Source organism: Arachis duranensis, chromosome 2 (genome assembly GCF_000817695.3).
Source record: "Arachis duranensis cultivar V14167 chromosome 2, aradu.V14167.gnm2.J7QH, whole genome shotgun sequence".
NCBI classification, from domain to species: Eukaryota; Viridiplantae; Streptophyta; class Magnoliopsida; order Fabales; family Fabaceae; genus Arachis; species Arachis duranensis.
In genome coordinates this window covers 91,233,896-91,257,248 of record NC_029773.3, presented here as the reverse complement: position 1 = coordinate 91,257,248, position 23,353 = coordinate 91,233,896, and the positions used below count along the sequence as shown (strand labels likewise).

General features: G+C 34.1%; 4 protein-coding genes and 2 non-coding genes across 10 annotated transcripts; 5 read left to right on the top strand and 1 right to left on the bottom strand.

Annotated features, from left to right (window-relative positions):
• The first annotated feature begins 1,311 nt into the window (after positions 1-1,311).
• Positions 1,312-1,383, top strand: TRNAK-UUU (transfer RNA lysine (anticodon UUU)). The gene has a single exon. It is a non-coding gene; the product is annotated as a tRNA-Lys (tRNA).
• A 1,151-nt stretch (positions 1,384-2,534) lies between these two features.
• On the top strand, positions 2,535-2,606 carry TRNAC-GCA (transfer RNA cysteine (anticodon GCA)). Its single transcript has one exon. It is a non-coding gene; the product is annotated as a tRNA-Cys (tRNA).
• Positions 2,607-3,191: 585 nt separating this feature from the next.
• LOC107476034 (sucrose-phosphatase 1) lies at positions 3,192-6,372 on the bottom strand. Its single transcript, XM_016095773.3, has 9 exons — positions 6,229-6,372; positions 5,807-5,875; positions 5,402-5,701; positions 5,173-5,274; positions 4,800-4,994; positions 4,419-4,706; positions 3,973-4,159; positions 3,701-3,747; positions 3,192-3,526 (listed from the first exon to the last, which is right to left on the bottom strand). Exons 2-9 carry the CDS (start codon positions 5,864-5,866, stop codon positions 3,449-3,451), a joined length of 1,257 nt encoding a protein of 418 aa, XP_015951259.1. The 5' UTR covers positions 5,867-5,875; positions 6,229-6,372; the 3' UTR covers positions 3,192-3,448.
• Positions 6,373-8,028: 1,656 nt separating this feature from the next.
• Positions 8,029-12,979, top strand: LOC107476032 (prolycopene isomerase, chloroplastic). 3 transcript variants are annotated; one of them, XM_016095772.3, is made up of 13 exons: positions 8,031-8,744; positions 9,062-9,268; positions 9,368-9,467; positions 9,875-9,957; positions 10,061-10,117; positions 10,323-10,478; positions 10,563-10,641; positions 10,762-10,910; positions 11,002-11,136; positions 11,314-11,427; positions 11,771-11,881; positions 11,993-12,101; positions 12,643-12,979. In XM_016095772.3, the coding sequence occupies exons 1-13, from the start codon at positions 8,280-8,282 to the stop codon at positions 12,714-12,716; spliced, it is 1,839 nt and encodes a 612-aa protein (XP_015951258.1). In that variant the 5' UTR covers positions 8,031-8,279; the 3' UTR covers positions 12,717-12,979. The 3 variants fall into 3 exon arrangements, with proteins under 3 accessions (XP_020991800.1, XP_015951258.1, XP_020991801.1); XM_021136142.2 differs by having other exon boundaries at positions 8,692-8,748; XM_021136141.2 differs by lacking the exons at positions 11,993-12,101; positions 12,643-12,979 and having other exon boundaries at positions 8,029-8,744; positions 11,759-11,880.
• A 909-nt stretch (positions 12,980-13,888) lies between these two features.
• Positions 13,889-19,230, top strand: LOC107476028 (putative disease resistance RPP13-like protein 1). 3 transcript variants are annotated; one of them, XR_001589625.3, is made up of 3 exons: positions 13,889-17,773; positions 17,944-18,010; positions 18,687-19,230. XR_001589625.3 is itself a non-coding variant. In XM_016095762.3 (2 exons), the coding sequence occupies exon 1, from the start codon at positions 14,124-14,126 to the stop codon at positions 17,754-17,756; it is 3,633 nt and encodes a 1,210-aa protein (XP_015951248.1). In that variant the 5' UTR covers positions 13,889-14,123; the 3' UTR covers positions 17,757-17,773; positions 18,687-19,230. The 3 variants fall into 3 exon arrangements, 1 of the variants encoding a protein (XP_015951248.1); XR_008005661.1 differs by having other exon boundaries at positions 17,926-18,010; XM_016095762.3 differs by lacking the exon at positions 17,944-18,010.
• Positions 19,231-21,189: 1,959 nt separating this feature from the next.
• Positions 21,190-23,119, top strand: LOC107476033 (uncharacterized). Its single transcript, XM_052257982.1, has 3 exons — positions 21,190-21,631; positions 21,715-21,784; positions 22,900-23,119. Exons 1-3 carry the CDS (start codon positions 21,190-21,192, stop codon positions 23,102-23,104), a joined length of 717 nt encoding a protein of 238 aa, XP_052113942.1. The 3' UTR covers positions 23,105-23,119.
• Positions 23,120-23,353: the final 234 nt, after the last annotated feature.

Below are 23,353 nucleotides of genomic sequence, written 5' to 3'. Positions count from 1 at the left end.
ACCAATTTAGCCTGTTCGATCCAATCTTAAACTAATTTCTTTAAAAATGGTGTTAAAATTCTCGTTTCGATGAGCTCTATCATAATTTAATATAATATTCACATTTTTAATTTTCTTTATTAACAATTATGACTAATTATTTATTAAATTAACGGGATTTACACAGTACTTTTTCCGCAACAATTTAGAGATTAGCTTTGATTAATGAAAGTGTGTAGAGTGATCGTCGAGAGTCCTTCTCCCATTGGTGGCAGAAAGCTTGCATGCGCAGAACTGAAAATCTTGATGAATGCTGACTAAACACATTTCTGTTAGTGCTATGTTGGAATTGCTAAAAGACAAAAAACTGATTCGTCTTTGACAAGGAAATGAATTATGCATATCATTTGACTCAAGACTCCCACAAGCTAAGAAACGAGATCCTGAAAGCAAGACTTGCTTGAATTTTTGGTTTTTCGTATTTGAATGCTTCACTACATTACTTTACTCTTTCGTTACTCTTTCTCTATTTCTTTTTGTTTTGGCACATGTGTTAGTGATATTTGGGAGGCCCCACTTCTTTTATTGTTTCTAATTTTGGGTTCTCTATTATTTTTTTAGCTCTAATAAATAACGTATATCTTTAAAAAAATATGTAAAAAGCGACATTTTATCATTGAGTTTCAGTATTTCCATATTAGATATATTTTGAATATAATATTTATTTAAAACTTATTATATATATATATATATCGATATGTTGAAATGAATTGAAAAATATTACGTTTTGTTAATTATTAATACAAAAATTTTATATAAAATACTTTATATAAAACTAAAAAGGACATAAACTTTTTTAAGAAAAATTAGATTGTACTTTAATATTAATAAAATATAAAAAAAGTATTATATTCTAATTCAATAATAGTCTAACTTTAATATAAATTATCGATATAAAATTGTTAAATTTATATAATTGGTTTACCTTATCAAGTATTAGCCAATCTCTTAGCAACTAATCTTTTACCTGTCTCTTTTGAATTTGAAATTTTATGTTAGTTTCTTGTCCTCGTTTTATAGATACAGTATACCATGATTACACTTAATTATATAAGTGATGAGACAGATAGATGTAACTATCTTCATACTATTTTGTTGCAAATTCCTTAGATGGTTAATCAATTAGATATAAATTTAACTCAAAAGTTACCTATTATCTATGCATAATTTATACAAAGGAAAGAGAATTCTAATGAAAATGATTAGAGTGGAGATAATCATGTTACAAATCACTCTTCAAAATTCAAAAACTAGAAACTATCAAACATCAAAGCCGTCTTAGCTCAGCGGTAGAGCGCGTGGCTTTTAACCACGTGGTCGTGGGTTCGATCCCCACAGACGGCGTGTTTTTCATTTTCATTTTCTAATCTTCTAAATTCAAGTTAATATAACATGATTAATCTAATCACATGATCTAAATCCCATTTTTTTTCCTTTGGATCTAGAACTAGAAACAATGTTGGATCATAAGCAGAAAACAAGTAATAACCATGATGAATGATGAAATCAAACACCAATCCTGATATATATAAGTTCAGTTCTTCAACACATCACACAATTTGGTTCCATATATGGTATTACAAAATTACAAATTTGTAATAGGTACATAATTTCATTATATTCTGTATCTATCAGACACACACCCCTAGTATTCAATTAACATGAAAAAAGAAAAAGAAAAAAAAAAAACTAACCCATGATAAGAAGAATATAAATGATTAATGAATCAAGAGGCCAAGATAAAGACAGGGCGAAGCATGAGATCAAGAAACATGATGCAGGCACACGATACCGACAGGAACAACAGCCCATACACGATCCTAACTCCCATGTTTTATTTTCTCCTTATGTTATTTGATGGCTGAAAAGAAGAAACAGAGAGAGGAGAACATGAACACAAGAGAAGAGTAGGAGAAGACAGAAGAGCGTTTAGATTTGATTTGAGAATTGAGATCCAATAAATGTGTGAGAAAGTGGATAAGGCTCTGTTTCTCTGTTTCAATCTCCCAAACTATGTGAGCTTCCAAATACTCAACCCACCACGGACACGTGTCACCTTGTATCTATCTACACGTGGAAAGCTTAGCATACATACATTTATCATGTTCTTTTTTTTTTTTAAATTATTATTACAATTTTATTTTTAGACATTCATATCAGTTATCACTTATTCACTTATCAATGGAGCTCATAGATAAGTACTAAATATTTTACCATTTATAATATTTTTATTACATTTTCTAATATTACTTGAAAATGAATAAGGTTCATTTCTCATTTAACAATGGTAACTTTGATAAGATACAGTATCAGCCCATATGTTAAAAAAAGAAAGTTGGTAAAATAAAGTTGGTGTATATATATTTTTTGAATGTGCTTAAATACAAGTTGTTAGTTTTGTCTGTCAAATAATTTATAATTATTATTACTTTAAACATGAATGTTAGAAAGAATTAATGTTAATAAAAATTAGATATGGTCATACAAACATCCATGGGTCCATAGCTCAGTGGTAGAGCATTTGACTGCAGATCAAGAGGTCACCGGTTCAAACCCGGTTGGGCCCTTTTTAACTCTTTTTGTTAATATTCATACATGATAATAGGTTAATTAGCAAGCATAGTTCTACTGCATCTGTTATCTTTTATTAAGACTTAAAGATCAATTGTCTACATCTATATATTTATATTAAAACACAAGATATAGTCAGTTTTCTTAAGAGATTTTTAGATGAGAACAAGAATTTCTGCAGAATTGCTTAATATGGAAAGAGCTTGAGAAGTAAACAACCAAAAAAATATTCAGGTGCTGTGTTTTCTATGTCTTATCCATTGCTTGCTTAAATCTTGATGGCAATACCGAAAAAATTTAGAAGGCTGATTAATTGGATTTATCAGCCAAATTGATGATTTAGCTTCACAAGAGTGACAGAGTATATTTTATGTATGAATATGAGAGTTTATACTGGTGTAAATGTGGTTTTTGATTTGTCTAATTTTACTTCTACTTTGCATACTGTGCTGTTATGAACTTTGCTCATTTCCCAAACTTGAGTTTGATTGCAAAATTTACAAAACACTTTACATGAAAAATTGTTTACCTTTCATATATTGTGCAAATGATTAATTTCACCAAGTAGAGAAGAAAAGATAAAAGCCAAACGTGACATAGCATAGAAATGAATAATACTCAAGTTTAGATGTTAAAAGAGTTTGATTTCTCATGAAGGCTCTGCAAGCAGGAGATTTTACAGTGAACTTGAAATACATATGAAATGTCAGTATAAGACACCTTCACAACAGAGGTGATCTTTGAAGAATTCATATGCAGAAATTGGTTTTGTACATCACATTTTATTTCAAAAGGAATTACAAGGCGCTCGGCAACTTCGACAAGTCATAGGAACTGTTTAAAACATCCATTCTTGCTTCCCTGATTGTTCCAAAAAAGTCTGATGGATATGCACCCAAGTGAACCAATTGGACTCCTGAAATGCAAAATACATTCTTCTCAGCAAACATTAGAGAACATATTACAAGATTATAGCATACATTTGATTCTGTGTTTGAAGGAAACCTCAAACCACGCTTTCAGGCAAAGCTTTCCAAACGCAAAACCAAACATGCTATTAATGCATTACAATGACAAGTTTACCACACACCTTTGTACTCATAATGGCAGTGACAACACAACCTTGTCGTTCTTCACCTACAATGTTGACAAATATTAGGTAGAAGTAAAATGTACAAAATTTTCTAATCGGATTATGGATGCCAGCTACAACTCCTAGCAAATAAGTTATTAAGTAAACACATTCTAAATTTAAGGATAGGGATAATACTAAACACTTGGTTATTTTGAGAAATGTAAAGGTGGGGGAAATGGAGAAAAAGGAAAAAAAAAATACAATGAAAAACTAAGGGAAACTTATACCATATAGTTCCCACTTGTCAAACTTCAATAGCCATGTATCCGAACCAATTTGCGAAGCTGACACATCATCCACCCAAATCTTCAATGGTTTTCCTTGGCTGTCACCGTACACCTTCCTCAAAATATTTAGATGGTCCTTGATATGATGCTCAGTACCAGAAGGATGGATAAAAATACCAGTTGGATGCTGCATATTAAATGAAAGAACAACTTAGAAACTTAAAAAGGCGAGATAAGTGATTTTCAGATGCATCCATGAAATAAAAAGGCACTCAGATTAATCTCCATTTCAAGTAGTTGAAATTGTTGAAAATATTACAAGAGAAGGAAAGTTCTCCAAAAGAAAAATTTAGAAAAAAATTTCTCAAAATAATCAGCAATCTTTTAAGTTTCAACACAAACAAAACACATGATAAGTCTGCAAAAGTAAAGGATGTCAAACATACAGCAACAGCCTTTAGTCCAGCAAGAAACAGCTCAGTGTCCTCAACTTCTGCACGCCTCCACTTTTCCAGTAACAAGTTGAAGTTCACTACTTCGTGTGCTGGATGCGCATTTTCAATGTCTTTTGTAAGATCTGAAACATCTCTAGGCGAAATGTTTGTGCCTAACTTGAAATGACCTATAGCTTGTATAATCCCGGCTGCACATCGCTCTGAGGCATGAAGAATCTTGGGGTTATTTTTAGCATTTGCAGCATACCACTGCAACAATTCTTCTTGGGCATTGCTTACCTATACAATGAACAGAAACAGATGCACTAAGAAAACAGTATCAATCTTGATTAATAAGGTAAAGCATGACGATAAAATGGATGGAACACCAACCATGACGCCATGGACTCCTGGAATGCTGAACAACTCAGCATCATTTCCAGAGTCACCACAAACAAGAGTATTAACAGGTTGTTTTCCTTCGCTCTCAAATTTTTTGAGCAGATAAGCAAGAGCTTGACCTTTACCAGCACCTTGTGGTAGTATATCTAAATCGATTCCTCCACTATATATTATTTTAACATCCAACTGGTAAAAAATGAGGTAACATTATGAAAACATATACAATATTAAATGAGTAAAGATGTAAAAGGAAATTCTGAATTGTACACACAAAGTACATACAAAATCATTTGACAATGAACAAGCTTCCACAGCACTGAAGAAGGCAGCAATTAACATAAAGGAGTTATGGCCTATGGCTTACCCCACGCCCTTTGAGAACCTTATTAAGGGCCTCTGTCACTTGCTCAGCCTTCTCTTTCTTGACATAAAAGCTAACTTTGTGTGGCCTTTGTTCCGTTTCTGCCTGCACTACCAATTATTCCAGATAAGAATCATATCATTCTAAGATGTTAACTCAAAAATAGTTACCACAGAATCAAATAAACCATCACATGCGGACGCCTGAACCGTATCACCTTTTAATCATTTACCTGACGACTAAGTTCAGGAAACTTGCTTGTTTCCTCTATGACTATGCCCTTGTCCCATTTCTGATTCAAAAACTGAACCCATCCATCATCCGGCACCATCGATTTACCATACGTTATCTCGGTCCCCACAGACATTATGGTTATATCTGGAGTTATCATGGGCTTCTCCTTCCTCAACTGTTTGTATAGCGTGGGAGACCTTCCGGTCGAGAAAACTAGCAGGGAATCATGGCGGTAATGCGCTTCCCAAAGCGCATTGAACCTTAAAATGGAAGTGTTCTCAGGGTCATGGTGATCAACCTGCAAAACATATATACCATAAACAATTCAATTCACACACACCCTCACACATACAAAAGGATTCTTAATGAGAAAAATCAGCAAGTAGATAACTAGAAAACACACCATTGTGTGATCAAGATCCGAAACAATCATGAGCCGCGCAGAAGATTTCAGGCGATCCATGATATTCTTCTGCAAAACCAAAAAAAAAAAAACCGTTATCTGATTCAACATTTTGATTCAGTGCATTCATTACAAAACAGAAATGTGGAAATCAATCAAAGACCTAAGAATGATTAGATTAACTAATAAGCAAGAATATAACTACGTATATAAGCTCCCACTAACTCAAATATTTTAGGTGATTAATCATTGAAATTCAGAGAGACAATCAAATAAATAAAGAGAATCCATCTCGATTAAGCTTAAAATTTGGAACTTTACCCATAATTCCAAATTAATCAACTAAAACATTCAGTTTTCCCCTCAAAAAACGAAAATTGGAAAAAAGATAAAGAAAAACGGAAAATCGGGGGAATTTGTACCTGTGAGTATGATAATAGATGGAGCTTGTGAAACGTGTGGTCTCTGTGTCTGAATTTGAAGTGTTAAAGAAGAAGAAGAAGAAGAAGAAGAAGAAGAAGAAGAAGAGAGAAAGAGGAGTGACAGATGAACATGAAAATGGGAACAATTGGATCCAATTTATTTGCCGCTTTTTCTCTCTGCATTTGGGTCCAATTTTTTTTATTTTTAATTTTCCTTTTTCAGAAATATCTAAAATTTGAATATAATATAATATATCTGAAAAAAATGAAAAAATCCTCTAAAGTGACCATCTTTGCTAATTATTGAATTATGTGATCATTGGTAAATAACATTTCAAAGTTTACAATGAAGTATAAAAATTATTTTTTGGAAAACAAATGATTTTTTTGTTAGAAACAATTCTATTTAAATATTTGAAACTACTAATAGTAGTAAATATCATTTTACTAATTGATAAAGAATGCTTATTTTATATGCTCAATAACCACACAAGTATTTCATAAAATAAAAAATATAAAACAAAAATATAAAAAAATCATATTTTCTGATTTTATTTTATATGTTTACTTTCTCTTTTACACAATTTTAAAACAAAAATCACAAAAAATAAAAAATACAAACCAAACTCAGCCTAATTATATTTGATATGCAAATTTGATGTCTATTTTGTGGTATTTAATGATTTAGTGATTTTGTATTACTTGGACATAAAGAAAGTGACAGCAGCTTATTCTATATAAAGAGATCTGAAGATAAAAGCATCTCACTCACACATGAGGTAGGCACAAAGATAATGAAATGAAGGGTCATGGTTCCACAATGCATTCCCATTTGCCAAACACATTGGATTGGGTAATAGCATCTCAAACACACAAGCACAAACCAACCAAAAAGCATAAATAATTCAAAGTAAGTTTAAGAAAATAGTTTAGACAGCATATTCTTCAGGAATATTATAACATGTTAGCAATCAATTAATCAATTTCCTTTTGTGATTTACTATATAAGAGAGCCAAAAAATGTTAATCTAAACCTGAAATTAAAGCTTGGCTTATGCACTATGGATGAGTTAATAATTAGAAAACAGTACTAATTACTTGTTTCCTCCTATGTGTCTCACAAATAATAACCAAAACCCACTACAGGTGTTAGAGTTGGATTATAATATTCCACAGTTGAAGTGTGTAGACACCAGCATTTGTAGAGAGACTAATATGTGTGTTCAGAATGCATGAACAAAGCATGCTTTTCATCAAAGTAATGCAACTCAATAAGCTTACCAGAGATTCAACTATTAAAGTGTTTACTTTGTTGCTGAGGAGGATACTGATGCAGCTTATTTAGCTGTCATAATTAAGAATGTAAAATAAGTACAAATAATCTGTCTCATTATATGGTATAGTATAGAGATTTGAAGAGTATAATTTCTAATCTTATAAGTTGGTCAAACTTTGTGAAAATTAGCTAGCACTGTTTGAAAACCAGTTTTTTAGAATTACAATTGCAACCACAAAAATTATTCTGATAATATTTGAAGTCACAAATTACAATATTAGCTGCATGCTTTTGCACAAATAGCAATAATCAAAGTTGGTTTTAGAAGTTTCAATTCACATTTTCGGAAACTAATTAAACTTATTCTTTTAAATTCTGAAAATTAATCTAGAGTTTATTAAATTATTAAACTTCTAAGGAAATCGCTATTTGAACATGGCACATGGTGCCCATTATCAACCTTATAAAAATGACAAAATAACCAATCTACTTTGTTTTTCTTATTTTATCCCTATCATATTATATCATTCAAGCAATGTTTTATGGATGTTATCAATGGATTTACAACATTTTTGTCTTTGTTCCCACAAGGAATCAGTTTCATCAGTTAGTGGAATCCACACTATTCGGCTCACCAACAAAACTTGCCATTAATTTGCCATTATCACTCACCGATCATACCCACTGTTACATATGTCATATGATATATGAATATATATGTACACAGCACGCTACTCAAACACACTTTCCATTTTCCATCTTCCACTACTGAACCATGCTCAATTTCCCTTTCCTTTCAGCTCCCCAAAAACATGTCTTTTCCAGCTACATCTCTCATCATACACCTTTGCACCCCACCGTTCAAAATCCAAACTTTCATTCAAAGTTTGAATCTTTAGCTTCTGGGGTTTGCAAAGCAAGTGAATTTCCATCTGGGTATGGCGGTTTGAGAGAAAAAGCTTCAAGAGGGAAACGGGTGTTGGCTGTGGTGTCATCAGAACCAGTGGTGGAAAGCGAGGGAAGTGGGAGGAGAAGAGAGGAAAGTGGTGAAAGGTTTGATGCAATTGTTATAGGGTCTGGGATTGGAGGGTTAGTTGCAGGGACCCAGTTAGCAGTGAAAGGTGCAAGAGTTTTGGTTTTGGAGAAGTATGTGATTCCTGGTGGAAGCTCTGGTTTTTATCAGAGAGATGGGTATACTTTTGATGTTGGTTCATCTGTCATGTTTGGTTTTAGTGATAAGGTCAGTTTTTTATTTATCTGTTCATCTGTTTATGTGTGTAGTGAATGTTTTATTGTTATATTGTGATTGATATTGTATATAACGAAATTTGAAAAATGTTTAACAAATATTAAATTAAAACATGAGAATGGTAGTAAAAAAATTAGGCCTCATGTTAACCCTGGGTTCTGATCAATTAGGCTTAGAATGATGCTTAGCTAATTTAATGAATGAAATGATACCTTAGCTTAATGGCTTAATGCCTGAACTGTAAAGTATTGTTTATGTTGAATGGTGCAATTTCAAGTATCATGAACACTGAACTTAAACTTGTGTAGGGTAATCTCAATTTGATTACACAAGCATTGGAAGCAGTTGGTTGCAAGATGCAGGTGATACCTGATCCGACAATGGTCCATTTTCATCTGCCAAATAATCTTTCTGTTCGCGTGCACAGAGAATATGAAAAGTTCATTCAAGAATTGACGAGTTACTTTCCCCACGAAAAGGAGGGTATCCTCAAATTCTTTGGTGAATGCTGGAAGGTTTGTCTTAATTGAGGTGACTGCAGCACCCCCTAAGGCATTTTTGCCTACACTTGTAATTCATCCTTTTAAGAGCTTATACTGTATTGTGCTTGCTAGATTTTCAATGCCCTGAATTCGTTAGAGTTGAAGTCGCTGGAGGAGCCACTCTATCTTTTTGGACAGTTTTTTCAGAAACCAGTTGAATGCTTGACCCTAGGTACTTTTTCATTTTCTTTATTTATTCCAACATGAGAGGCTACAAACTCTAAAATATACAACATCAGTTCCAAAGATAATTTAACATATGATTCGGTTTTTACATTTTCCCTTAGTTAATTATGATAGAGATTTGATATTGAAGATTTCACCCAATTTGAGCATTATGTCTTGAACAAAGCAAAGGGTGTTATTGTGGAGATTATGTTTGGTGTATTTTTTGTGTTTGTGCTGGTAGACTATATATTTTAAATAGTGAGTGTGTCATGCTAGATATTATTATACTACTTCTGATAAAAGTTTTCCTTAATCATCTGCACCTTTTGAGCTCCCTCCAAATTTTGAGCATTCCATTAATATTTTGATACGGTCTAGTGTCGACTTCTCTGATGTATTATAATATGGCAGCTTATTATTTGCCTCAGAATGCTGGGGACATAGCTAGGAAGTACATTAAAGATCCACAGTTGTTGTCTTACATAGATGTTGAGGTAGATGAAACAACTTACTTAATCTGAAGTTTAATCACAATTATTTTTCAACTCTGTTGGCCGTGATCAGTAATTTTACTTCATAAAAACTCTGTCATTGCAGTGTTTTTTAGTGAGCACAGTCAATGCTTTGCAGACCCCAATGATCAATGCAAGCATGGTAAATCTGTTGACCTATCTTGCTGCCTACTTGCAGTTTAAGCAATGTTCTTATCATAATTTCCAAAGTGTATTTCAAAGAAAGTTGTGGACAAAACAAAAAATTTAAATACAAAATTAACACTCTGCTATCTGCTATCAAGTATAGTGGCTGACTGCATGTTTTCATTTCTTGCTTTGGTGTTTGAATTTTTTTTGGCCTTCAGGTTCTATGCGATAGGCACTTTGAGGGGATTAACTACCCCATTGGTGGTGTTGGTGGCATTGCAAAGTCCCTGGCAAAAGGTCTAGTCGATAAGGGCAGTGAGATACTATACAAGGCAAATGTCACTAATATCATACTTGATGAGAATGGCAAAGCTGTAAGACATTGGCATAATGAAAATGATGACAAAGGTTAACAATATGTATTTTGTTTAACAAGAATTATACTCCTTTATTTGCAGGTAGGAGTGAGGCTTTCAGATGGAAGAGAATTCTTTGCCAAAACCGTAATATCCAATGCTACGAGATGGGACACATTTGGTTGGTCTCAGAATTATCTTAATCAGATAATTTTCATTAAATTTTGAATGATTTTGTATTCTCTCTTGCTCCCCTTTCATTAATGCTTACCCTTTACATGCATAATGTTACACACTGTAGGAAAGTTATTAAAGGGAGAAGTGATTCCGAAAGAGGAAGAGAACTTCCAGAATGTTTATGTTAAAGCTCCTTCTTTTCTCTCAATTCACATGGGAATTAAAGCCGAGGTTTTACCACCTGATACAGATTGCCACCATTTTGTGCTTGAGGTGATTAGAAGTTTCCTCAACTTGATATTTTCTTGGAACCTTTGAATGAATTATCAACTGTGTTTCATTAATGTTTCTGCCACTTCTCTAGGACGACTGGACCAAATTGGAGACGTCTTATGGAAGTTTGTTTTTAAGTATACCAACTGTTCTCGATTCATCACTGGCTCCAGAAGGTCGTCACATCCTTCATATATTCACAGTTTCTTCGATGGAGGACTGGGAGGTATGCAATAGTGGCTAGAGTACCACTTATAGACAAAGCTGAAAACCTTTTCTTATGTGCTTCTTATAATTTGGAAACATCCCAATTGTCTTTTATGCCCCCATTTTATTCTCTTGCTAATTAGTGCATCCTTAAAATCTCAAAACACATACTATATCAGTGTTATTTTGTATTTAGGGAATTGGAAAAGAAGAATATGAGGCAAAGAAGCAGTTTGTAGCAGATGAAATCATATGCAGATTAGAGAAGAAATTGTTTCCAGGTCTTAAATCATCCATTGATTTTATGGAGGTATGAGTTATATATTTGACCTTTGAATTGCATAATAGTTGTGCTGCAACTTCATACATTGTAAGTAAACAATAAAAACAAGAAAGCATTATCCGAAAAACCTTATTTCTATGCATGTGAGGGTAACAACACTATCATTAAGGGAGTGAAAAGTTTTGGAAACTGAAGCTAGTTGCAAACATAAGCAGGGGTGCTATTATGTATAAATGTTTGAATTATCTGTTTATATGGAGAAAACACTCTCTTAACAATGCATATAACATTTCTTTTTTAGTATTTGATTCTGAGTTATGTAATATTATTATGTGTATGTTCTTTTTGAAATTGTAAGGCCCCATTGTAGGTAGGGACACCAAAGACACACCGGCGGTACCTAGCTCGTGTTGATGGAACTTATGGACCAATGCCTCGCAAAACTCCAAAGGGATTACTGGGAATGCCATTCAATACCACAGTAAGTTTTTACTTACTTCTGAAAGTTAGTAATAGGTTCGATTCTAGAACAATCCATTATACTCGTAGAACAGAGTGATTAAAGTAAGTTGTATGTTAATTAAACCTTCAGGGCGTAAATGGTCTTTACTGTGTGGGTGATAGCTGCTTCCCTGGACAAGGTGTTATTGCAGTTGCTTTCTCAGGAGTCATGTGTGCTCATCGAGTTGCTGCAGATATTGGTAAGCTAGAACTTCCCTTTGAAATTGAATATACAATGACTCAATGAGTTTCACATTTTCTATTATGCTTTTCTAATTACTACCAATCAAATTTATAGTTGCATCTTTGCTCATGTTAATTTTAGACTTTTAGTACGCATCGTGAGAAAGAGATAACAGAATCAAGATATGATTTACTGATTTCGATCTTATGTGTTTTTTTTGGTGTGAAAGAAGAAAAATTAGGGAACAAAGGCTAACAGTAATATGCAGTCTACTTTTACATTGAAGTTAAACTCTTGAAATGTAAGAAAATGTGAAGATAAGATACTGTGTCTTTGTTATATATATATAAAAAAGGGATAATATGAAACATTTTCATATATTCTAAACAGTTTTCTTTTTTAAATTTCGGTTTTTTTTTCTATTTGTTTTCTCATGAAATTTTAGAAAAGCATAAAACACTAGAAGTAAAAATAGAAAATGGAAATAGACCATTGAAATGTGGCTTTTCTTTTGCTTGGATTTTCGTACCTTCATCTTGAATCTGTTTTTCAAGCAGGGTTGGAGAAGAAGTCACCAGTTATGGATACCATGCTGCTTAGGTTGCTTGGTTGGTTAAGAACACTTGCATGAGGCATAATATAGTTAACACCTTAGATTCTCATAACTTCTGCATCAGCTCAATTTTCATTATAGGATTGCTTCACTGAAGAACAAGACAATAGAAAAGTGTATATTTGTTGTTGTATTATCTTGGGGATGGAAGGATTTGCCATGAAGTGTAAAATGTAAATGATCAATGTATGATTGATAAAGTCTTCTTCATAAAGGTTATATGAAGTGCTTTGTCAAGGTAGTTCAATGCTAAGAAGAAAAAGGAAAACCTAATGTTGGAAGAGCTTGCCTCTATAGTGGATTAACCCAACTTAACTAAGATCAATCAGATTTCAGTGTAATAATCAAATTTATGCGGATAATATTATTGAAATAACACAAGTTGTTGAAAGAAAGAGACCACCTGATGAGACAATATGATTAACCTTTTAATGCATTAAAATAACATCAATTTGGACGAACAATTTAACTGTCTCAACTTAGTTTAGTATAAAGTATAAACTTCAAGCAATCAAAGTTGCATTGCACTATTTATTTATTTATTAAGTTTGAGATGAATAAATGGCCACAATTATTGGAGGGTGAAGTTGTTAAAAAATTCCATTACTTGTTTTGAAAATTCTTAGACAGAGTGAATGAGACATATAATATGTAGTCCAATTGCAGTCACATACACAAACACAACATTGATATATATGATCATGAATGTTTTTGAAATAATATCAAATGTGTTTTAGGATCATATATATTTTTTCCTTTGATTTAAGGTAATGCAGGTCAATTATTGAGATACAAAATCAATAATGGAAAAGGAAGATGGGACCTAAGTGCTTTGTCCTATATATCCAAATATTCGTTTTCTTTCTTGTTCATGGATTACCAAAGGAAAAGGAAGAGATAAAGATCACAATGGAAAGGAAATTTAGTCCATTAATCATTTAATTGTTGCGTTAAACATGCTCTTATAAGCTAAGGTGTAATTGAATTACAAAAGTAGTGTCCAACTGCCAAAAGGGACATGCAACTCCCTCCAATGACTAGACTCTTATCTGATGGCTGATGAATTGCAATTTATTTATTTATTTTTGTCTTTTTTTATAACAATCAAATAAACAAAATTCGTGGAAAGAAATAATATATCGAAATAAGATTAGTGAGAATAAAAAATTCTCAGCTACGGATAATAATTGTCCTCTGAAATCAGTAAATTATTGAAAAGGAAACATCATTTTGTCCGAAGACCATAAACCTCATCAAGTCAATTTCACTCACCACACCAACCAAGCGCTTCCCTTAGCTTCTGCTTGAGAGTTGAGAAAACCCAGAGACTATATTGCAAATTGTGAACCCTTTCCTGATCCATTACCTTTCTTTCTTTCTTCTGACTTCTGATCCCATCTCATCTGCTTCACTTGAGATTCAACCATGGCTGACAAACTTTATGGTGGAGCTTACCTCTCTCCCTTTGTTAATACTGTTTTGGACAACGTGTCTTCAATACTTGAAGATGACTCTGTCCTCTATGGAAACGACTCTGCCCTTGAGTTGCTTGGAAGGTTGCAGAATTGTCTGTATGATGTTGGACCTGTTCTTGATGATGCTGAGCTGAAGCAGTTCACTGACAAGAGAGTCAAGAAGTGGCTTCTTGATCTCCAAGAGGCTCTCTATTTCGTTGATGACTTTCTCGACGAACTCTCCACTAAAGCCGCCATTGATGCCACTCAAAGGGAACCAGGTAACTCTTCCTCCTGGTCTCGTCTGGTTGATTCATATATTGAAGATAGTGGTTACTTGGAAAAAATAGTTCGAAGACTAGAGTCTGTTGTAGCACGCAAAAATTATCTTCGTCTAAAGGAGAGTGCCAAGGTGGACATGTCATGGAGAATTCCATCCACATGTCTTGTTGAACCATCGGAGATATGTGGCAGGAAAGAAGACAAGGAGGCCATACTGAAACTGTTGTTGGATGATGATGATGATGCTGCTGATGGTGATTTATCTGTGATTCCCATTGTGGGCATGGGCGGAATAGGAAAGACTACTTTGGCCCAATTGCTTTACCACGATGACAAAGTGAAGGAGAATTTTGATTTTCGAGGATGGGTTTGTGTGTCAGAAGAGTTTGATATTGTCAAGGTCACCAAAACTATAATCGAGGTAATAACTTCGAGTTCTTGTAACTTGACAGATTTGAATTTACTTCAGCTTGATTTAAAGGAAAAGTTGTCGAGGCAAAAGTACTTCATTGTCTTGGACGACGTATGGAATGAAAATTATAGTGATTGGGATAAGCTTCTAAAACCTTTTCAGAAGGGGGTTAAGGGAAGTAAAATTCTAATAACCACTAGAAACAAAAATGTAGCTTCTTTAGTGCAGACTGTTTCACCTCATGAACTAAGATCATTGTCCGATGAAGATTGTTGGTTGGTGTTTACAAAGCATGCACGTCTGTCAACTGTTTCTGTGGAGAATCCAACCCTGGAAAAAATCGGCAGAGATATCGTAAAGAAGTGTGATGGATTGCCCTTGGCAGCTCAAGCCCTTGGAGGCATATTGCGTGGAAATTCTGATATCAGATATTGGAATCATTTACTGAAGAGTGAAATCTGGAAACTCTCCCATGACAGAATAAATGTTGTTCCAGCGTTAATGATAAGTTATTATTTTCTTCCTTCATATTTGAAGCAATGCTTTGTTTATTGTTCCTTGTATCCCAAGGACTATGAATTTAGCAAGGATGAATTGATGCTGTTATGGATGGCAGAGAATATTTTGCAACCGGTAGAAAAAAAGACTATAGAAGAAGTTGGTGGTGAATATTTTGATGAATTAATTGCGAGATCATTTTTGCAACCTCATAGTACCGAGGAAAATAAATTTGTGATGCATGATCTTGTTCATGATTTAGCAATGACATGTGCTGGAGAATTCTATTTCAGAGCTGAAGAGCTTCGAAATTCAGTTGAGGTTGATATTAAAGCTCGTCATTTGTCACATAACGCCAAAGGTAATTATCCAATGTCAAATCTTTTGGGAGTTTGTGATAGACTAAAACATACAAGGACATTTCTTGAAATCAATCTGTACACGTGGATTCCATTCAACATGGAAAACGCACCTTGCATCTTGTTGTCACATTTGAAGTACCTGAGAGCCTTGTCGTTCAAACGCTTTCCTCTTGAGTCAGTGCCTGATTCAATAGGTGAGTTGATTCATTTGCGTTACTTGGATCTGTCCGAGTCCTACATTGTTACATTGCCGGAGTCATTGGGTAACCTGTATAACTTGCAGACCTTGAAGTTGTATTGTTGTAGAAATCTGAAAATGCTACCTGTTTGCATGAAAGACCTTGTAAATTTGCGCCATCTTGATATCAGAGAAACTCGTGTGGACGAGATGCCTAAAGGCATGAGCCAGTTGAAAAATATGCAGTTTTTAAGCAACTATGTTGTTGGGAAGCGTGAAGAGAACAAGATCACAGAATTGGGAGCACTTGCAGATCTACAGCAATCAATTTCCATTGCCGGTTTGGAGAATGTGGTGAACAGCAGTGAAGCTTCGATGGCAAGAATGTTTGATAAGGATGGCATTTGCTCTTTGGAGTTGAGTTGGTCGCCAGATGAAGATGAGAATGAAGTTGATTCCCAAATAGAAAGAGATATACTCGACAAGTTACAACCTCACACTAATTTGAAAGAACTAAAAATCCGGGGTTACAGGGGTACAACATTTTCAGATTGGCTGGGAAGTTCTTCCTACCACAACATCACGAAAGTATTTCTGTCTGGTTGCAAGAATTGTTGTATGCTTCCTTCACTTGGACAAATGCCCTCTTTGAAGCGCCTATCAATTTCAGGTTTTGAAAGTGTGGAAATTGTGGGTGCTGAGTTTTACTTTTACCAGAACGATGAATCTTGTTTGGAGACTCCATTTCCAAAGCTTGAAAGTCTTGGGTTTTATTCCATGCCTTGCTGGAAGGAGTGGCGTTCATTGGAGTTGAATGCATTTCCTCGACTTAGGGAGCTTACCATAAGGGAGTGTCCGATGTTGAGAGGAGATTTGCCAAATCAACTTCCATCTTTGCAATCACTTAAGATTCAGAAGTGCGATGAGCTGAGTTGTTGTGTTCCAAGGGCTCCTGCGATTACCAGTCTTTCAATTTCAGGAAAGCATCTGGTGGGGTCCGTGGTGGAGGCCATTACCAACACGCAACCGACTTGCCTCACTTCTTTACGCATCTCAGATTGTTCCTCCCACATATGGTTTCCTGTGAGTGCTATTCCCCCATCACTACGAAAGTTGAGGATACGGGATTGCAGAAAATTAGAATTCGAAATGGATGGCCAACGCCACTCACTTCAGCAACTATACATACGTAGCAGCTGTGATTCACTTGCGTCCTTCTCCTTGTTGGATTCCTTTCCGAATCTCGTGGGTGTTGAGATCAAGTACTGTGGAAACATGGAGTCTATTGTGGTGTCACGCTCTCTTTCATGTCTCCGTTATTTATGGATCAAGCATTGTGGGATTTTGAAATCCGTGTCGACGATATGGATGACAGCACCTCAGCTAGAGCGTCTCTCATTAGTGGGTTGCCCAGAGATCGATTTGTGTGCTCCAGGGGTTCCACACCGTAGCCTCAGATTTCTTGGAATCAGCTACTGCGAGAAACTAGTGAGCACTGCAGTATTCATGAATTCCCAATTTCACGGGCTAACTAGTCTTTGTATTTATCGTGAATGTGAGAGTGTGAAGTGTCTCCCAAAGGAAGGTTGGTTGCCTGCCTCCCTTGAGTCTCTCACACTGTATGGCATGAAAAGTGTGGAGACGTTGGAATGCAACGGACTTGCCCACCTCACCTCCCTCCAACATTTATACATTTATGAATGTCCCAAGTTGGAGAATATGGAGGGTGAAAAGCTGCCTGCCTCTCTAATAAAACTAAGCATCTATAGAAGCCCTTTGCTGGGCAATCGATGTCAGAAGAAGGATCCACAGCTTTGGCCCAAAATCTCCCACATCCCCGCCATTCAAGTTGATGACACATGGATTTGGTAATCCAACAACTTCAACAGGTAACTGTTTCTCTCTCTCTCACAACGTTATTCTGTATTTCCCCAAATACATTTGTTTTCTGCATTAACATTTATACTCTGCATATAAAGTGACTCACTAGCTTTTCATTCTTCATCTGCTTTACAACGTTCTTACTCCATTGTTCATCAAGAGTATTCACTCATTGCAGTACTCTTACATGCTTTGATACTTGCTTCAGACCCTTAGGCATGGGAGTTGGGACATGATGAAATTAGGTTCTTCTTCCAACCTTGATTTAATATTCCTTTTGAATACTCAGAAAGAATGCTGTATCTTACAGTGCTTCATATGTTGCATAATGCATACCATCAACTATGCAGCAAAGTATCGTATATTATTTTGATTTAATATTTGTTCTCTTTTCTTTCGTTTTATTGTTGATGCATTCCTCAATAAGAGAATGATGTTAGTGGTAATTGAAAAAACTTACAGTCTTATATGATTGGCTCTAAATTCTTTTATATTTCGTTGAAGTGTGCTATTTCTTTGAGCCTTTTTTACCAAAAGAAAGTTCATGCAAGATAGTTGATTTATCTAAACAAAATTTACCATAGTTTATGGTTGAAAAATGAATGGTGCTTTTGTTTCTCTGATATGTAGATAAAGTGCAGGTATAATCTAACTCCTCATTGCTGTTAGTGCTGTTAATTCATTGCACCATTCCTTACATGCACGGTTTCTATTCTCATGTAGTTTTTTGTTTGGAGCTAGAGAGTACTTCTTGTGTGCCAGATGTAAGGGTGGTATTTTCAGTGGTGTTATGAACTATTAAACACCTGAATTGCATTACTTCTTTCATGTATTTCTTTTTTTTTTCCCCCAACTTTTGCTGCTGACATCTTATACATTTATTATAACATTGACTGCTTTTTCTTTTGTTCTGTTGATAAGATGATGAAATCTACCGTGGGGGAAGTGTACAGTATACCCTTGAAGGACACAGCTCATATGGGAAACAATTCAAAATTCGTTTATCCAAAGGCAGAACTGAGATTGAGGCTGCTGATAAGCAAAGAAGGGAGTGCTCTGATATAGGCGTCACAATTGGTGCAACAATTTGAAGTTCTTTATGAGGTTCAAGATCCTTGAGAATGCCAAACGGACACTCTCAAGGAGAATAGAAGTCGCGCTGCGACTCCTTCTAAAGAAGTGGCTAGGAATCAGTAAAGAAACTTGATATCATGGTCACTGAGATCTCCATTGATCTGAGTTCGAATTACAAATATTGTTCACTCACTGTTTGTGGTGTATGCTTTCCTTTCCTTTAAGTACTTCATAGTTATTATGTTAGTAAGTAATGTGTGATTAGTTGTAACATGGAAAGGGATAACTTAGTTGTACTTGAAGAAGAGAGTATTCAATAAATAGTAGATGTTTTTGGCCCCAGTCTGATTCCCTAATGGCAATGCCGAAGGGGGATAGAGGCTGGTGGTAATTTTAAAGTCTTAGAATCTTACATGATTGTCTCTAAATTCTTTTATACTAAACTAAAACAACAACATTAGTATATAGTATAGATTTAAAAGTGTTATATAATTTATAAATTGATTAAATAATATATAAATTAATCTTAAACTTGAAAATATTGTACAAAATATTAATTCTGGTATTTCTATATAATTCAATATAATTATTCAAGTAGAAGGAAATATGAAGTAAAATATTATGTATTTTAAAAAAAATTACAGGTATTTGATACTAAAATCGTACAAAGTTACATATTCATTTATTGTTTTTATTTTTATATTATTTGTAGTTGACAAATTTATTAGTCTTCTTATGTGAGGTTTGTTTTACTTTTTTGTTTTTCCTTTCTATTGAAGTTGTTTGTTTGTTCTTCCTCTCATATGTTTTTAACTTTTTATAGAGATGAATCTTTCTAAAATATTAACTTGTTTGAGTTTTGTACGATCATTTTTATTCACCTTTGTATATAAGTTTTTCATTTGAAGATATTTCTTGAATTTTTTTTATATATATTTTTTGTAATTTCTTGATTGATATGTGATTTTTGTCTGAAAAAATTAGTATTCTATATTCATGATAATTTTTATAATATTTTTAAAAAAAATAGGAACTTTATTTAAATAAGCAATATTTATTTTTTGAATAAGAACTTTTTAATATTATCTATTTTATTTATCGAAATAGAGGGATTGAGTGTGTCGGTGTTTTATTTGTTTTTTTTTTCTAGAATTTGCAAATCATATTTTTTGGCATAATTATATGGAAAGGTTATATGTAATATTTTTTTACCTATTTTTTATTAGTAGTTTTGTTTTTGATTATTTGGTAGATAGAATAAAATACAAATTTACAAAACAATAATAAATAGCATATTGAAATAACTATAAGAGACCTGAGGATATAATTAAGCCAAATAATAGTAATAATGTAAGAGTTTATAAAATATGTATAATTAGATAAAATAGTATAAGGTTTGAATATTGATAACTGATGAAAACTTTTATGATTATTATTATTATAACACTTTTAATGCACACATATTTACTGCATTTAATCTGTATTTTATATTTCAATTGAATAATTATGACTTACGAGTTACCCAAATGTGAATTAAGCTAATGTGATTAACCAAACTTTAATCATGCTCATTCGGACTTCGATCAACATAATTACTGTGTCCTTATATACAAGTTTGGACAGTAACACATCAATGTAGTCTTCTTTATAATTTGAGCATTCATCCAATATCACTCTTCACGAAAAATGGAAGCACTTTCTTTCAATCCAGGCTACTGCTTGTTATGCTTGGATCAATGATATCATGCTCCGGATTGAAGCTTCATGTGCCACATCGAAAGATACGCCAAGAAATGGTAGCCAAAAACCATGACTATCAGAGCAGCTACCTCTGTCCAACCACCGTCAATTTTGATAGCAGCAGTTAGTAGGTGAGGTAGTTGAAAGACATGTACCAAATCCAAGAAATGAATATGGGAACTCTGCTAAAATCTAGGATCAAGTGTTAGTTTCTTCTGCTAGTAAATTGCTCAATTTATAGATAGAAACTAGAATTTTTGGTCTAAAAAAATTCGAAACATTTGATTTTGGACTATACCATTAGTTTGTTTTTGTTAATTACTAACATAGCAGACATAAATCCAACTAAAGCTTTTGACAAAGACAAACTAACGGCAGAGACTAAAACCAAATGCTTTGATTTAAGTAAATCCATATCATCAATTTTTTAACTTGACACCACAAAGTATAAGGCGGATGGTCTATTAAGAGGGATATCTTTGCTATGTAGAGAGACTGGAGAGATATGCTCCTAATATTTTGAACAGATTTTAACTTTTGATGTGCTAGATATATTAAACCCTCCTAATATTTTTATTCAAAAAAGATAAAAGATTAATTTCTGCATAACATGATTCAGAACCAAACAAAGGATGATTATCATCATGATATCACAGTCCAAATAAGAATAAAGAAATTTAAAGGGGAAAAACATCTTAAAATAAGTTTGAGAATAAAAGAGAAATTAAATAAGAAAACACAACTCAGAAACTGGCTAATTGGATACAACAATATAATACAATGGTTTAGAATTAAAATCACAGAAAATCCAAAATATAAGCAAATCATTACCCGCCATTCGAATTCAGAGGTTTACTTCTTCACCTCCCTTTGTCTCTCGCCGTCGCCGCCACTCACCATCGCAGTCTCGTGCGCTCACCACCGTCGTCTCGTGAGCTCGCCGTCGCAGCTCACAATCGTCGTCTCGCGCGCTCACCGTCGGTGCTCCCAATCGTCGCAAGCCTCCTTGGCTCATCATCATAGCTCATATCGTCGTCTCGTCGCTCACCATCGTGCACTCACTAGATAATAATTCTCTGATTCACTCTCTATCTTCTCTTTCTTGCTCATTACCTCACTTCTTCTCTCGTTTCAGTGTCGAAGAAGGTGCCTGTGGCTATGATGATGATGATGATGAACAACAATGGCCAAACGAGGCAGAAATGGTATGTTTCGTTTTTCCTAAATTTGGTTCTGTGAATTGGGGAGGTTCTGAGATTATAGGGTTTTAAGTTTGGGGGTTTAGCTTCTGAATGTGTATTGTTTCTGGTTGTTGGGGTTCTAGGTTCTGATTGTTAGAGAAGGTATATTTATATATAATTAAGTGCTGGATTTGAGATTTTTGTGGTATAAATAACTGAATGCCCTGGTTTAGATGGTCAAACTTGTAAGGAATTGTATATTTCAGTGGAGGTGGAATAATTGGGGGAAAAACATATATAGAATGAAAAGTGAAAAGTGCCTTTTTGATTAAACATTCAGTCCGATTCAATACTCTTTCAAATGTCGTGATTCATTCTTGTGCAACCTGCAGGTAGCTGAAGTGAGACAAAGAGTTTCTAACATGGCAGGGGTTACGAATGAGGAAGTTCGAATTGTGGCATCTTCCTATCGAATTTGTCCTTTAGGGGCTCATATTGATCACCAGGTACTTAAGTATATGTCTTTCTATTATGACAGTACAATTTTAACTCAATGATTGATCTTGAACACAAGTTTTATCAGAAACCAGAGCTGTTCACTTATTCCATTTCCTGGCAGCTTTCTCATGTAATTTCCCCTTATCTTGTATGCGTTACTTTTTCAGGAGATTTTGAAGAGCAAGTTCGGTGCAGGTTTATCAGTAATCATAAAGTCTTGTTGTTTTCTCTTAAGTATTTTGTTGAAGTTTTCACCCCATCACTTGTAAAATTATCCTGTCAGCTGCATTCACTCGGATGTGTGCCACTTCTGTGGAAACAATTAGTCTTACAACTTGGGCCTAGTGTCAATTGTGATACTAAACTAGCTCGTTGGCATTTCAACTGTCAGTTATGATCTTGTGTTATTCTCATTTTCGTTGTTGTATCTTTTCTTACCTTCTCTTCCACTCTATATTAAAAACCTTGTTTGGCTAGGGATTCTATGTATATCCTTGCTGCCTACTCCAATTATGTATTTTTTTATTAATAATATGCTGAGTTACTGGATCACCAAATTATAATTTTCTTGCATGAGTGATTATTAGTCATAAACTTTGATATTTGAACTTTTATGAACTTGTTATGTATTATTTTTTCAGGAATGCCTTCCTCGATGCTGATTGGTCACTGATTGAGAAGACTAGAAGACTAGAAGAAATACATTTGTGCTTGGAAGTCAAGGCACTGCAATCATTGCACCTAAACCAATTCGCGCGACTCCTGCTCGCAAAACCTAAGTTAAATTGTCTTTGTAAAAGTTCTAGTCCAAACACAGTAAGAGGGGGAGGGGGGGAGGAGAGTTAGCGAGAATAGCTTGTTTGTAACCCGCATTCTGTATTATACATTTATTTTTATTTTATAATATTTGATTAATTTAATTAAAAATACAGAATTATAATATTTGATTAATATAATTAAAAAATCTTCGAACCAAATGAAATTTTGTGGAAGTTCCCTTAATTTAATTTAATCTAAACAACTCTAATCTAAAGTGAGGTTTCTATAAATGTTTTATTAGGATTAAACCAAACAAAAAATTAAACCAAGAAACTG

What these genes read in the sequence shown, in the direction of transcription:
- LOC107476034 (XM_016095773.3), bottom strand. Translation starts at nt 5,866, where the DNA reads ATGGATCGCCTGAAATCTTCTGCGCGGCTCATGATTGTTTCGGATCTT. An exon ending in CGGATCTTGATCACACAATG is followed by an intron (nt 5,702 to 5,806) that starts GTGTGTTTTCTA and finishes TATGTTTTGCAG; the next exon opens with GTTGATCACCATGACCCTGA. An exon ending in TTCCTGAACTTAGTCGTCAG is followed by an intron (nt 5,275 to 5,401) that starts GTAAATGATTAA and finishes TTGGTAGTGCAG; the next exon opens with GCAGAAACGGAACAAAGGCC.
- LOC107476033 (XM_052257982.1), top strand. Translation starts at nt 21,190, where the DNA reads ATGATTCAGAACCAAACAAAGGATGATTATCATCATGATATCACAGTC. An exon ending in TCGTCTCGTCGCTCACCATC is followed by an intron (nt 21,632 to 21,714) that starts GTGCACTCACTA and finishes CTCTCGTTTCAG; the next exon opens with TGTCGAAGAAGGTGCCTGTG. An exon ending in GGCCAAACGAGGCAGAAATG is followed by an intron (nt 21,785 to 22,899) that starts GTATGTTTCGTT and finishes TTATTTTTTCAG; the next exon opens with GAATGCCTTCCTCGATGCTG.
- LOC107476032 (XM_016095772.3), top strand. Translation starts at nt 8,280, where the DNA reads ATGCTCAATTTCCCTTTCCTTTCAGCTCCCCAAAAACATGTCTTTTCC. An exon ending in AGTTGAATGCTTGACCCTAG is followed by an intron (nt 9,468 to 9,874) that starts GTACTTTTTCAT and finishes ATAATATGGCAG; the next exon opens with CTTATTATTTGCCTCAGAAT. An exon ending in GAATGCCATTCAATACCACA is followed by an intron (nt 11,882 to 11,992) that starts GTAAGTTTTTAC and finishes TTAAACCTTCAG; the next exon opens with GGCGTAAATGGTCTTTACTG.
- LOC107476028 (XM_016095762.3), top strand. Translation starts at nt 14,124, where the DNA reads ATGGCTGACAAACTTTATGGTGGAGCTTACCTCTCTCCCTTTGTTAAT.